This window comes from Myxocyprinus asiaticus, chromosome 49, assembly GCF_019703515.2.
Source record: "Myxocyprinus asiaticus isolate MX2 ecotype Aquarium Trade chromosome 49, UBuf_Myxa_2, whole genome shotgun sequence".
Classification (NCBI taxonomy): domain Eukaryota; kingdom Metazoa; phylum Chordata; class Actinopteri; order Cypriniformes; family Catostomidae; genus Myxocyprinus; species Myxocyprinus asiaticus.
The window spans coordinates 13,447,368-13,462,316 of NC_059392.1; the positions used below are offsets into that span (position 1 = coordinate 13,447,368).

Below are 14,949 nucleotides of genomic sequence, written 5' to 3' on the forward strand. Positions count from 1 at the left end.
AGGTAGACTCACATGCCGATGCTGAAGTAAACGAACAACATGCCCCTCTCATTCAGTCGGTTGGTACAAGTACCAGGTCATTCAGTTTGTTTATGAATGATAAGTTTCACGAGTGCCACTTCTTACTTTGCATGCGCTGCCGAAGCAAAGCACACGATTGGTCGTAGCTGTAAACAATCAAGAGATCTGCCTCGGTTGGATCACGATTGCCAAGCACACGATTAGCTGCTGCTGTAATCAATCATGAGGGCGTAAGCGCCCTTAACCGCTGATGTTGTTTCACAATGCGCAGCCGCCAGCAGTGAAAAAAACTACACAAATTTGTGTATTTGACTCCTATTCCAAGTCAGATCATTACCATGTTTTTGTGCTTGTAACAGAAACCTTTTTAGCAACACAGTCAAATGGTTATATTAATATTTTCCAGGACAAATCACTATTTTTCCAGGACATTTAGGTATTTTTCAAATTTTCCATGACTTTTCCATGACTGGAAAATTGCATTGCAAAATTCCAGGTTTTCCAGGACGCATGGGAACCCTGTAGAACTTTTAAAAAAATGTCCCCTCTGAGATCAGCGAAAAACTCAATGTACGGTCAGGGTTCCCACTCTTTTACGAAAACCGAATTCAAGGACTTTTGAAGCACCTACAAAATTACATTCCAGCATACATGGCACAACGAAGGCCTTTTAGATAATAAATCGAACATAATATTTAATGTGTGAACATAACTTCTTATTTAAGCTCAATAGAAATGTTATTGGTAACAATTTTTCAATATGTTTACGACAGCAGTATTGTGCATATCACCTTTCAAAGTATCCATCTATAACCAAAAGGAAGAGACTTTCAAGGAGTGTGGGAACCCCGGTCTCACTTTGTGCAAACAGTTGAAAAAATGCCTGAGACTGTCAGTGGCGATCCATACAGATTTGATCTTAACAACACTGTTCAGTTTAGTGTTGTGCTCAGTAAAGGTGTGGGATTACCTTGAGGGACCGTCTCTTCACTGCATTTGTCCTTTGTGCCTGTGTCAGGAAAGGAAAACAATGTTTTGACCTTTCAACAAACAAAGGACACTTAAATGTCTCTAACAGACAAATTTAGTCACACACAAAAAATAAAACTTGCAGAATGCATTACAAGGGCCTCAAAACCAAAATTATTGTAGAGAAAATTACAAATGAAATTTGCTATCACATTCGTATTGACATTTTCGGCCAAAAATGTCTAGGCACATCCCTAACAGTCATGGAGCTAATGGTCTACTCACTGAGGCAGGGGTGGTGGGTGCACTCTTGCTAGGCTCTGGTGAGCTCTCTTCCATTGAGAGGGAGCTGGTGGACCCAGCCGAGAGCACAGATTCATTCCCTTGGCTGACATCAGCCTCCTGTTGCTCCTCCTCCTCAGTGTCAGACTCCTGAGTGGTGTCCAGCAGCGAGAGGGTCTCTCCGTCATCCTCTTCTTTCCCTGTTCCTTTCTCTGTCAGTGGTGTGGTGGGCCCTGTAGATGGTGGGATGTCTTCTATGGTCTTTACGGTTTCTTCACTAATGGGGCATGTGGCTGCAACCGGAGGTGCAGGAGCATCAGTGGAGTTGGAGTCTTCTGTGAGGTCAATAGTGGCTTCGGTGGCAGAGCGGATTGGGGAACGCTTTTGTCGGCTCATGAAACAATCGAGAGGCCCACGGCCATTAACCAGAGCTGGCCCGTGGTGCAGCGGCAGGGAAGAATGGTCTATATCATTTTCTCCATCAGAGGCACTGGGTTCAGAACACTTGGGGGCAACTGGACCTTTGGTTCTTTTGGAATCACAGCATTCCTTGGGATCTGGGTTAAGCCTTTTGAATGGAAGACGTGCTGCAGGGAGAGAGTGACATTGCTTTTTAGCAAGACAAAAGGAACAAATGGACTGGTCCTACAATCAGAAAAACAACTTAAATGTGCTGAAGTCACAAAAACTAAATTAAATACAGGAATCTGTTAAAGGCTATTACATTAGGAAAGGTCCAAAATCAAAAGAAAAAAATAAATTAGATTTTGCTTGCAGAAAATTAAGCCTATATTTATAGTCGTTAAGACATTTTACATTCTGACATTATTTTCATGACAACTGTGCACAATTTACACCCCAATTCTCATTAATGCAATGTGGAAAAAAAGGTAATTATGAGATTCTCATTACTGCAATGTGAAGAAATGTATTTATACATCACAGTAGTACTCCCCTGATATTGCTTGGACATGACCAATATTAAAAGTACATTTACTTGCCAGGTTTTATGAGAATTACCCTCATAATCCTAGAGTACATTAACAATAACCAGAGAACGCCTGCACTAACTGGCTTATATAGTAATAATGTAAAAATAACGATGGAATTTTGCAAACAGTTGTAATGGTCACAATAAAGACCCAAAAAGTTACCCAACTTCAAGAGATGTGGCTCATCACATTGCCTATTGGTGCTTATGCAGACTTCCCAGGTTTAAATCCGGCTAGTGTCATTTCCAGATCTCAATCGCCCTCCCCACTCTTCCCTATCATTTCTTTGTCACCCCTTCACTGTCCTTTCAATAAAGCGCAACTCTGCCCGCCCACTTTTTCAGATATCTGGGTTCCAGAAGTATTTTTACCATTCATTTCTTCCATAGACTTTTCATAAAATCCTTCATAAAAGAGTTGTAAACCATGAACCAAACCAACCAGCTCCGAGGTGAATCACAACATTATAGACTTTGTTGTAAGGCAAAAAATTATTTAAAAATCAGACAAAAAGACAAAGGTACAAGTCTGTGTACTTCCCGCCTTTCATGAGGGCACAAACTACAATCCCGTGAAGCATTGTGAATGAATTAATAGAATATTAAACTATGAAAATATGTAAAACTATTGATTTTGGGTTGTTGATTATAAGTATAGAAACAATACAGTATACATTTATTATGAAATGTTCAGATATACACAAATATATAAGTAGTTTGCGGATGAAGGGAGACCGACTCTTTTGCGACATTCAGAGTGCATCATAGGAGTGGGTGGACGCTTCGGGGGCTCATTTTGGGGGTTTCGCTGGCCGCGGTTCTGTGATTGGTGGATCTTTCTCAGCTGGATCATGGGTAATGTAGTTGTTCAACAGGAATTCCGCTATTAATGATGATTTTTAAACAATGAAGTAGAAATAAAGTAGACGGATGGCTTCAATGGAAACATATACCATCAAAGAACAACCTCTGAGCTCAAGGTAGGTCTTTAAAGGTTTTTAAGTTAGGGTAAAAAAAATCATTAATCTATAAAATAAATAATAGGACTTTTACTTCTGGAACCAGATAGTTGCGCTGTATTAAAATAAATATTCCGGGTTCAATTCTAGTTAAGCTCAATCAACAATGCTTGTGGCATAATGTTGATTAACACAAACATTTTAGACTCCTTGGTTTACAAAAAAAAAAAAAAAAAAAAAAAAGAAAATCACAGTTCGTGTAAATGAATGGGGTCAGTCACTAAACATTAAAATACTCACTAGTTTAAACGTATACCCATAAGACGTGATACAATCACTTTCTTACCTTTTCTGTGTAAAGTTATTGCCAATTTTACAACTTCGTTGCCATGCCAATGTAATGTCAACAAACCCTAAAATGACTGTAAAAATTACAATTTAAACAACTTTACAGCTCAAATATACAAGAGGTTTTTTTTACGGAAGTGTTAATATAAGTGCTTTTGTAAAATGATAAGCTTTACATTTCTGCCTTTAAACCCTCCAAAAATTGGCCCCATTCACTTCCATCGTAAGTGCCTCACTGTAACTCCGATATTTGCCTCTTTTTTTTCTTAAGAAAAGAAGGGACAGTTGAAATAATTTTTTGTGGTAAAAAACATTATGCCACAAATGCTGTCGATTGAGCTGAACTTGTGTTGAACCTGGAATATTCCTTAACATGATTTTAGTGTGATAAAATCGCTTACACAGATTAGCATTGTTACATCTCAATGGCAACAAAGTTGTAATATTCATATAACTTCACACATAACAAGGTTAGTAAACCATTATCACACTGAAATCATGTTAACATGTATAATGTTTATGTCTTGCGGCTATACTTTTGAAACGGTGTATTTTAAGGTAATGGACTAACTCACTTCCACTGTAAACACAAATTTTGCTTTTTTTTAGTTAGGGGGCCTGGGTAGCTCAGCAAGTAAAGATGCTGACTACCACACCTGGAGTCGCAAGTTTGAATCCAGGGCGTGCTGAGTGACTCCAGTCAGGCTTCCTAAGCAAAGAATTGGCCCGGTGGCTAGGGAGGGTAGAGTCACATGGGGTAACCTCCTCGTGGTCGCTATTATGTTGTTCTTGCTCTCGGTGGGGTGCGTAGCTGCTGCAGAGAATAGTGTGAAGCCTCCACACGCACTAAGTCTCCGCGGTAACGCGCTCAACAAGCCACGTGATAAGATGCGCAGATTGACGTCTCAGACGCGGAGGCCTGAGGAGATTCGTCCTTCGCCACCCGGATTGAGGCGAGTCACTACGCCACCATGAGCGCACTGCAAATTGGGCATTCCAAATTGGGGAGAAAATCCAACCAAAAAAAAAAAAAACAAGGGACAAGTTAAAACTTTTTTGTGGTCAATCAACATTATGCCACAAATGCTGTCGCTTCAGCTTAACCCGAAACATTTGTTCCCTGAAAAAACAGACTCAATAGGACTGTGTCCTCAAAACAAAAAACACATTTTGTTGAGTGGTGGATGGTTTTACATTATTAACAAAAACTTTGTCAGCTGCAATGAGAAACAATTGATTTATTCATTATTTATCAACTTGATGCAAAACATTGTTGTTTTTTTTACCTTGAACAAGCTTCTTGCTGGCAGTATTAGCTTTGCCCACACAATCCATACCTGAAACACAAAGACAAAAGTTAGTGTGTAAAATCCTGTATCAAGACATACTAAACAAGTTCATGACATCAACCTGACGTGCAGCACGTCCATTCACCACAAAGCTGCAGCGAGCTGCTAACCACCATTTGACAGTCGTTAACTTACATTTCGAGTCAAAACTATAACTTTAATCTTAGGCCAAAAATGCTCTATATACATATTGTGTGGCACAAATGTACACAGCATTTATAGACTACAAAAGACACAGCGCGTGCCAACTCGATGTATAATGTTTATTTCTCATCTCCCGCCTTTCAGTGAATGATGCTTTGTGTAGGCCTGTGGCTAGTGTGAGTTTTGTGAAGAAAAAAAAAAAACAGGAGCTATCAAAGTTACCTCCTTTAGCACGAGACTGAAGAACAAATAGCTAGTTTAACTCAGTTTAGCACATATGAAGCCAATCTCGCTGCATTTAAACACATATAACACGCTACAAATAACCGACATAATGCCAGACACACACTTTGTATATAAAACGACTAATATAGTCAAACCAGCCAATAGCTCATTAGCTAACCATGTTAATAAACCCCCTAACTGCGCCAAAACTGTTCGGAAAAGATATTTAACTGAACTTATCCGAAATTGAACTAAACTTCAGGTTTGAGTCACTGTTTCAATGTCTCTCAGGTGAAATATGGAGTTTTCAGGCTTTTCTGCGATTGGAGTACACATTAAAACGCTCCATTAGCCACCTACTGACTTAATTGCTCGTATTTTCCCTTCAGTGTCGCATCTAAGTGACTTTACTAATGCAGTACACCTCAGAAGAGCTCATACAGATGCGGGTCAGACCTCTGCGTGGAGTAGAGGCGAAAGGCTCTTCGCCCGCGAGCATCATCACCACCACCATCAGCGCGCCCTTCTGTTCCGTGCGTTCGTTAAACAGAAACAGTGAGTACTTTTTCAGACTCCGTACGCAGCACCTGGTGGCTAGTCATCGACTCGCAATCTTTTCCGATCGTAACATTAACCTGTCACCTACGAATGGTGTGTGTTTTTTTTTTAAGTTGTTGAGTTTTATTTTTTGGTGTAATCCTGGTCCGTCGTTCCCCTCTCATGCCCGGCCAGACTTCCTCGCGCTCCACGCTCAGAATTGGCGGGAGGTTGTTGCGGGTATGGATTGCCGGCTGTGATTGGCCTACAGAGTTTCACATCGCACTTACGAAGAGTAATGTGATTGGTTACTTCACTAGCTCCTGCCTCTCAACACGCCCTTTTTTTAACTGCAAAGGCCTGTGATTGGCCAGTGAGTGTAATTCCCGAGCAAGATTGGGACAAAAGAAAATGATAAATCGGAAAGTTATTTGTTCAACTGCTTTGACTTTATCTTTCTTTCTTTTTTCACTCTGCTTTTATAAAACTGTTATGTGCCTTTGTACTGTATGAAATGTTCAATGTTGGTGTTCTGAAGGGACAATTTGCGTTGAAATGTGCACAAAATAATTCATACCTAACCTTGAGATACAAGCAAAACCTAAAGTACGAAATATTCACTTGTTTCTTGACAAAAATAACAACAGAAAGTTGTCAGATGTAGCCATTGCCACAATGCAGGAAAAATAGTAGTCACAAGCGCTGAGACCACTCCTTTTAATTGTCTTTGGTGGGGCTTGTAGTCTTCGAGTCTTCTAACTTAAATTCCCAGAGCTCAAACGAGAACGCTTCAGAAATACATTTCCCATAATGCCTCAACAACGCTACCCAGTCCGCCACGGGATCTATAGGATTCAATGCAGACGCATCTACATCAAACTATTTAGCGGTATACAGGTCTTAAACTGAAAATAACAGTAATGTTTTAGTATATTATAACGGCAGCGTTTTTGTCTAATGATATGTAATGGGAACGTTAATTCCCCTAGATGTGGTTGAGTTTGATCATTTCTACTCTGCTACAGTTACGTTTGACAGCGTGTTGTTAGCTGCTGGCCTGTACTATGTTAACAAAATTAACTAATGTGAGATATATAGCTAATATACAAGTAATGTCAATAGCAACACCACTTTACTGCAACATGGGTATAATGTATGTAGTTTAAAAACAATTGCTGTGATGTTGTGTGGCTTGCAGTGTGCAGCAGTTATTTGCTTATTTGCCTAGTAATGTAATAAGTTGTGACTATAAATTAAGCTTAAATTAAACTGTTTTTATATTGTTTCATTTAGCAAACAGCAGTCCAACATTTAAAAAAGGAAAACGTGCAGCATCTGGAACACATTTATTAAACATTCACACTACTATAGGATGACAGGTAAGCCAGATGTGGTTGAAATATGACAACTATGAATGCAACATTTTTGTGTATAAGCAATGTTAAAGGAATATTCTGGGGTTAGTAGAAGTTGAGCTCAGTCGACAGCATTTGTTGCATAATATTGATTACCACAAAAATTAATTTCAAATCATCCCTCCTTTTCTTTAAAAAAAGCAAAAATACGGGTTCCAGTGTGGCACTTACAATGGAAGTCAATGGGGCCAATCTGTAAACATTAAAAAACTCACTGTTTCAAAAGTATAGTCACAAGACATAAACAATATGCGTGTTAACATAATTTTAGCGTGATAAAATCAGTTACTAACCTTTTCTGTGTAAAGTTATAGCCAATTTTACAACTTTGTTGCCATGATGACGTATCGCCATAAACCATTCAACCCTAAAATGACTGTAAAAAACGCTCAAATAATACATGAGTTTAAACAGAATATGAATGTAAGTACTTTTATAAAAATTTTAAGCTTCACATTTCTGCCTTTAAACCCTTTAAAAATTGGCCCCATTCACTTCCATTGTAAGTGCTTCACTGTTACCTTAATTTTTGCTTTTTTTAAGAAAAGTAGAGACGAGTCGAAATAAATTTTTGTGGTTATCAACATTATGCCACAAATGCTGTTGATTGAGCTTAACTTGTATTGAACTTGGAATAGTATTTTAAAATAAATTTCGTGTTGTCTCTTTGAACAATCACAGTCCTATACGTCTTCCATTTTTGCATGACAGATCGAGCAAACAACTTTCCCCCTTTGCCGAAGTTTCTTCGCATAAAGCCATGTTTTTACCAGAACGTGGACGAGGAAATTCCACAACCACACTGCCAGCTTGTGCGCCGCGTTTACAATCTTTGGATATGTAAGTGAAATGATCAAAGTAGTCTCTGCTTAGTGTTAAAGAGAAAGTTAACTAAAAAATTCTGTCATCATATACTCAACCTCATGTTATTCCAAATCCATATAACGTTCTTTCAATGGGTTAGGAACAACATTAGGAAATGGTGACAGAATTTTAATTTTTGGGTGAACTATCCCTTTAAAATGGAGGTACAGGAACATATCTGATGACTTATACTTCTGTTTTTTCAGTGTACTCTATCACACTATGTGTTAATGTGGTGGCCTGCATAGCCTGGTGGGCCGGAGGGGGCAGCGCAGTTAACTTTGGCTTTGCGCTCCTCTGGCTTTTAGTTTTCAGCCCATGTAGCTACACATTCTGGTTCAGGCCGCTCTATAAAGCTTTCCGGTAAGGAACCCCTTTTGGCAAAATGCTGAGGTTGTTGTTTCGCTTTGATTTAACTGGTCTTGTTCATCTTCACAGGGCTGATAGCTCATTCAACTTCATGGCGTTCTTCTTCATTTTCTTCCTGCAATGTGTACTTTCTTTCATCCAGAGTCTTGGAATATCAGGTTGGGGTGCATGGTGAGTAACATTAAATGTTAAGGATGTTTAGTCAAGTTCAGTCTTCAAGAAGACATTTGAACACTTCGATTGATGTTAAAGGAGTAATGGTTTTCTCTCTTCACAGTGGTTGGATAGCCACAGTGATGTTTTTCAGCACAAATGTGGTCTCTGCTATATTCATGCTCATCGCTACTCTGCTCTTCACTGTCGTCACTGTTCTCATGGTGTTTGTCCTCATCAAGGTATGATTTGCATGTACAAGCCTTACCGTACCTTTGTTTTAATGAATCAGTCTGAATGATTAATTAACGAATCAGTCTAAATTTGAATTATTAGTATAAACCCTAGTGCCATCAGTTGATTGATCACAGATTTGGAAAGTGATGAAATTTGACACTATATATACTTATTTTACTGTCAAAATGCATTTATTGTCATTTTAGGAAAGAAAACAAAACAATATGTAACGATATAAAGCTTTATTAACATTTTCCAAACAAAGACTTCCACAGTATAAAGATAGAAATGCTCTAAAATAGAACCAGTTCAAGTAAGTAAAGTCTAAGGAGTTTGACTAATTGAAAGAACTAGTCCCCATATAGGTTGCATATTCGTGGGCATTAACTCTCTTAAACTCTCATCCTGCACAATAATAATCAGCCGGCAGACTGTGGGTATCCGCTTTGTTACAGCAATCATGAAGCTGAGTTCATGATTCACGTCAGAGCGTCAATGCCAACATCAAGCGCAGCTTCGATCTGACATCTCGTTCTGCATTTTCGTGATATTTAAGACTTGACATGGTTCTGTGGTAATTAAATTGCGCCTTACAGAGGCTGCAAAGTATTTTATTTCACAAGTGCCATCTGGGCTTGTTTTGTACAACAAATAGCATTAAGAGGTCCTTTCCCCAACATTTGTGGTGTGTTTTGTGGTGTGTGCGTCAGTGTAATGACTTCGGGCGTATGCATCGCAAAGTATTCCGCCCTACTCCGACCAGTTTTTTTTGCTGGTGTATGCTTTATTAACGGTGCGTGTGTTAATTGCGATTAAGATTTTAAACTTTTTTAATGAATCGCATGCGTTAACGCGTTAACTTTGACAGCTCTAATAAATCCTTATCCAGTCCTTATTACAAACTAGGGCTGGGTAATAATAAAGATTTTCCGATTAATCGCGATCTTCAAGTTAACAATCCAGATATCAATTTTTACAATTCCAAAGATCGATCATTTACTTTAAATTAAAAGTTGACTTCAGTTTTGGTGGTGTTGACTATTATATCTGTTAAGTAGATAGCAATTGAATTGGCCCTGTTGTTAATTTTTAAAATGAATATTTTCATAAAATATACCAAGCTAGAAGGTTCCCTGTAGGGCTGAGCAATATCACAATATATATCGTAGTGGCGAAATAAAGTGTCAGTCGTGTATATCGAGATATGTAAATATTAACGTGCACATCATGTGTGTATCTATAAGCGGGCAGGGCTTAACGTAATTGGAATTAAATTTAGCAAATTCAACGACAGTCATCTCGTGTTCGGCGCTTCATAAGCGCTTAATATGCCTCTCATCTTCTCATGCACATTTGTGTTTCACACAAGTGCGCAAGTCCAGCAGGCTTCTTGATATTTGTGCTCCGGAGTCAGGAGAGCACAGAGCGGGATCACTCACGCTACATAATGTAACATCGCACCGCAGACCACAAAACTTAACTGACTCATTTGAATTCTACTGATTTTTTTATTTTATTTTTTTTGATAACCTTAAAGAGCTATGTAGGAAGTCAAACATCTCAAATGGCTTGACAGCCCAACATTCTAACCAGTACTAATGAGGAAAACAGCTACAACACTGTCATGCGCAAAAATAAAGGGTTTCTAAACTAAAATCATCTGTCTGTTCAAATGATGCTAGATATTAGAAAACAAACCAGCCATGTTTGCCTTCAGATATTCATATATTCTCTCTAGAGATGACTTCAATATTTAAGGGTCTATAAATGTTTATTTTCGTTGGATATTTTCTTACTTATGTATTATTTTCTTTGTTGCGTTACTTTGACAAGATGATGAGTAAAATTTAGTTGAGTTTTTTTAATTTTTTTTTTTTACTTTGATTATGCTTGTCAAGTTCCAAATAAAGAGGAAGTTGTTTTCATTTATAAAGTAATTAATTCACTGACTGGATTATCAAAAAATAGACATTACAATATGGTTATTTAATATATAAACCAATTTTTGTTGATTTTCCAGAAAATTTGTACTCTATCGTGATATATAATTATTCATATCGTGATAAAAGATTTTGGTCATGTCGCCATCCCCTAGCTCACTGTACGATTTGCAGCATTAACTGAGAGAGAATATCATTCATATATAAGCAAAATGGACATTATAATGTAAATATCCCCAAATGAATAAGAACCGACTGAGAGCTTGTGAATCAGAATCGAATCAAGTCAGGAAATCTGTATCTTTTTTAATACCCAGCCCTATTACAAACGATTGGTAAGTTTATGGAAATTCATTGGTTAAAAAGTGTGGGTACCCTGAATGTTTGACATGAGTTTTGTCCCCTAAAAGGTTCATCGACTGTATCGTGGTGGAGGTGGCAGTTTACAGCAGGCCCAGGAAGAATGGAGTACCGGCGTGTGGAAAAACGCACCTGTGAAAGAAGCCGGATTTAACGCAATCTCTTAAAGCGGCCCAAGCCTCCCTCAGTATCCGGCTGCTGTGCCCAATTACCCAGAAAGCAGACACTGGTGATACCGCTTTTGAACTATAGATGGACCCAGATTGCCACTTGTTGCCTTAACCTTAAAGGAGCAGTTTGTGGAAGAATGTTTTGAATCACTTTTTTATGTGCCAAAGACAAAAAACACTATGGCCAGATCACTGACTCCTGTGAATAGCTGTTTTCTCGCTTTTGTATAATACTTTTTTTTTTTTTGTTATATAACAATATAGCAATATATATATATAGCAGTATTCTAATCTAATATTGATAACCTCAGCACTCCTCAAATAATCTAAGTATAAACATCAGAAATAAATTTTTAGTTACTTGCTATACTTTCAAGATATTTAGAATAGATCTTTTGAACATTTTGAAACCAGTTACCCTGATTTAAAAAGAAGTTAATTGAGTATTTGAGTGAAAATTTCTCAGATTTTGGCAGAAACACCCACACATCCAAACAAACTTACTGCTTAGCAAACTGTTCCTACAAAGCCATCTCAACACATTTATTGAAAAAGTAGTACAAATATAGCAAAAAAGTATTTTGGGACATTGTAATATTACATTAAAGGAGTAATTCACCCAAAAATGAAAATTCTCTTATCTACTCACCCTCATGCCATCCCAGATGTGGATGACTTTCTTTCTTTGTGCTGAACACAAATAAAGATTTTTAGAAGAATATCTCAGCTCTGAAGGTCCTAACAATGCAAGTGAATGGTGACCAAAACTTTGGAGTTCCATAAAGCCTTTAAATGCAGCATAAAACCCCAGTGGTTTAATCCATGTCTTCTGAAGCGATCTAATCGATGCAGTTTGCATGCACAGAACACTAGATGGTGCTAGGAAGTGTAATCGAGCCTGCTGATGTTAAGATTTATAGTAAAAAAGGAGTTACATTTTTCTCACCCAAAACGGATTGGATCACTTCAGAAGACATGGATTAAACCACAGGAGTCTTATGAATTGCTTTTATGCTGCTTTTATGTGCTTTTTGGTCACCATTCACTTGCATTGTGTGGACCTACAGAGCTGAAATATTCTTCTAAACATCTTCGTTTGTGTTCTGCAGAAGAAAGAAAGTCATACACATCTGGGATGGCATGAGGGTGAGTAAATGATGAGAGAATTTTCATTTGAACTATCCATTTAACAAGGAAAGGTAGCCTCATGAATTCAACTCAATTCTTTGAAATCTCATTAAGGTCTTGATTTTTTAGAAACATTCCATTTATTTGTTTAAAGCAGGACATTGTTTCATATCATATTGTTTAGAACATATATAAATCAATATACAGCACACAATCACATTACCATTTAAGGGAAAGTGATTTTTGTTTGAGCTTTTACTAACTCATGGCAGCTTTTCTATTTACCTCAAGAAATTGTGTCCCGTGTCATTTCAATAACAGTGCCTCTGCTTTGATTTTTACTTTTGTTCAATATTTGCTCTATTTTTTAAAGAATCATTAACATAAATTGAATGTCTTTGTAAATATGATTTGCATATGACATACCCCTTTTATACACTGCAGCAATGCATTGCAGAAATCAAACTTACAAAGACATGTAGCAAATACATTGTGTGCCTCCTCTCTTTTCTGTTAAGTGCTTTTCACATCTTCGAAATGAAGACAGCCTTAAATTTTCATGCACAATAAGCATGTGAAAAACCAATAGCTTTCCAGTTTGCCTCGAGTGTTAATGCTGTTGCTTCTAGGTGCTTTTCTTTGCATTGAAGTTTCATCTCACTCATTTCAATGTGCTTTGTACTGGAGCAATGTGTTTACAAATGTGGCTGAGTCTTCAGACACTCATTTTGATCTTTGCTCCTCTTTGTTCGAGATCCTCTACAGAGCCATCGGAGGTGGACATTCTACGACCGGACCTCTGTGTTGCCAATGTATTTAATAATCTTGTACATGCATCTGAATTGTGACCGGAATGGCTTTTTAACTAACTGCAGTTAAATAATAAACAGTCCTTTTCAGCCTGGAGTTGTTTTTATTGTAGTAACTGATTGTTACAGGGGCTTTAACGTGATTTTTTTTTTTTTACGTGAAGTGACAGATGGCACTGGCAAGACAGACTGTCGGACTAAGCTATCCACCAATCAGAACGTTCATTTCAGACGCGACTGGATATTTGCTAACCAATCATTTTTTCCGTTTCAGTAAGGGGCGGGACATTTCCAGCTCCTGATGCACAAGCATACCTATACACAGAAAAGCACATAATAGTACACAAATAAAACAAATAACCATTAATTTTTATGTAGGTTATATATGTTAATACAAGATAACGTGTTAACGTGAACATTACTACACTCATATTAGCAACAATGCTTAACAGTTTATTGCGTAATTAGTTAGCGTAATAATAATAAAGTATTAACAATTTTCATAGTAGCCCATATAAACCATGGTTTTACTTCCGGTATATTGTAGTAGTAACTATGGTTAATTGTGTAGTAACTGGTTTAACTAAATCCCATGGTTAAATTATAGTTGCTGTAGTGAAACCATGGTTAATTTTTGTAAAGGTAAACAAAACAGAAGTCTTATAATTTTCTGTTTAGGCTCACAAATGTAAAAAAAATTAATAATAATAATTAAAATAATTACTTGAATTATGAATAAAAATTATATTTTAAATGACCAATTAAGTAGTATCGGTATCGACGATATTAGATTTGAAATGATTGGTTTCGGATCGAAAAGAATATAAGTGGTATCGCCCATCCCTATCAGAGATTATTTAGAAGAGACGGGCCAGCCACAAATGGTCAACGGATGTAGAAAGGAAGTCCCGCCTTACAGGTAAAAGAGCCAATCACCTTTTAGATACAGACATCGCCTGTCAATCAACTCGAGAATGCGCATGCAAATTAGCTATACAAGAAAGGAAAAAATCCAGTTTTTTTGCATAATCTGAGGTAAAGAAGAATATTTTATGATTCCAGTATTGTCAGATTTTCCTGCTGATTTGAAATATTTTCTTTGATTGTAATCTTGATCAACCATTTTGGAGATTTCAGTCTTTCCCCATTCAAGTAGATAGGAGTTGCACTTTCATATAGCTTCCCCGGAGTGTTCCAAAGATGGCCGCCATTGGACTGACTTGCTAGAAACCCTTTGGGTGTGGTGCCCATAGATATCAATGTCTCAATCAGCTCCCAAGCTCCTTATGTCGGGCACTGGCAAGGGTGTTCATCCACTGAACATTGGGACACTTATGACTCAATCACCTAGCCCAGATAGCACACGTACGTGTCCGAGATGTCTGTTTTAGATCTTTTCATCTGGAAAGCATCATAATCTAATTAACATCTGCTAAACATCTTAAAAATATTAGATTTGAAAACATTCTTTATCATAAACTTCTCAAAGACATCTGCTGAATGTCTTCTGGACATCTGAGAGGAAACGTATTTTAGACGTATAGCAGATGAGCAAACAACCTAAAATATACATCTTCCAGATGTAAACACACATCAAATAGACATCTAGGTCATGTACGTGTGCTATCAGGGCTGCGACACGTTAACGAGCTCGCGCATATTAATCAGCACCATCACTG

At 37.7% G+C, this 14,949-nt stretch overlaps 2 protein-coding genes across 6 annotated transcripts in view; one reads left to right on the plus strand and one right to left on the minus strand.

Moving 5' to 3' along the window:
- LOC127438224 (chromatin assembly factor 1 subunit A-like) overlaps positions 1 to 6,040 on the minus strand; it is an 18,710-nt gene extending 12,670 nt beyond the window's left edge. The window contains exons 1-4 of one of the 2 annotated variants that reach the window (XM_051693636.1): positions 5,745 to 6,040; positions 4,857 to 4,907; positions 1,276 to 1,859; positions 992 to 1,030 (exon numbers count right to left, since the gene is read on the minus strand). In XM_051693636.1, coding sequence (XP_051549596.1) covers positions 992 to 1,030; positions 1,276 to 1,859; positions 4,857 to 4,907; positions 5,745 to 5,802 — 732 coding nt within the window. In that variant the 5' untranslated portion in view covers positions 5,803 to 6,040. The other variant, XM_051693637.1, reaches the window with a different exon arrangement.
- Positions 6,041 to 6,641: 601 nt separating this feature from the next.
- On the plus strand, positions 6,642 to 13,360 carry LOC127438477 (secretory carrier-associated membrane protein 4-like). Of its 4 annotated transcripts, none has more exons than XM_051694101.1 (7): positions 6,642 to 6,714; positions 7,119 to 7,204; positions 7,952 to 8,080; positions 8,311 to 8,467; positions 8,543 to 8,644; positions 8,751 to 8,868; positions 11,214 to 13,360. In XM_051694101.1, the coding sequence occupies exons 2-7, from the start codon at positions 7,198 to 7,200 to the stop codon at positions 11,328 to 11,330; spliced, it is 630 nt and encodes a 209-aa protein (XP_051550061.1). In that variant the 5' UTR covers positions 6,642 to 6,714; positions 7,119 to 7,197; the 3' UTR covers positions 11,331 to 13,360. The 4 variants fall into 4 exon arrangements, with proteins under 4 accessions (XP_051550061.1, XP_051550062.1, XP_051550063.1 ...); XM_051694102.1 differs by having other exon boundaries at positions 6,656 to 6,722; XM_051694103.1 differs by lacking the exon at positions 6,642 to 6,714 and adding an exon at positions 6,739 to 6,978.
- The last annotated feature ends 1,589 nt before the right edge of the window (positions 13,361 to 14,949 follow it).

Coding starts and splice junctions, on each gene's coding strand:
- LOC127438477 (XM_051694101.1), top strand. Junction 8,468..8,542: donor CCGCTCTATAAAGCTTTCCG/GTAAGGAACCCC, acceptor TCATCTTCACAG/GGCTGATAGCTCATTCAACT. Junction 8,645..8,750: donor ATATCAGGTTGGGGTGCATG/GTGAGTAACATT, acceptor CTCTCTTCACAG/TGGTTGGATAGCCACAGTGA.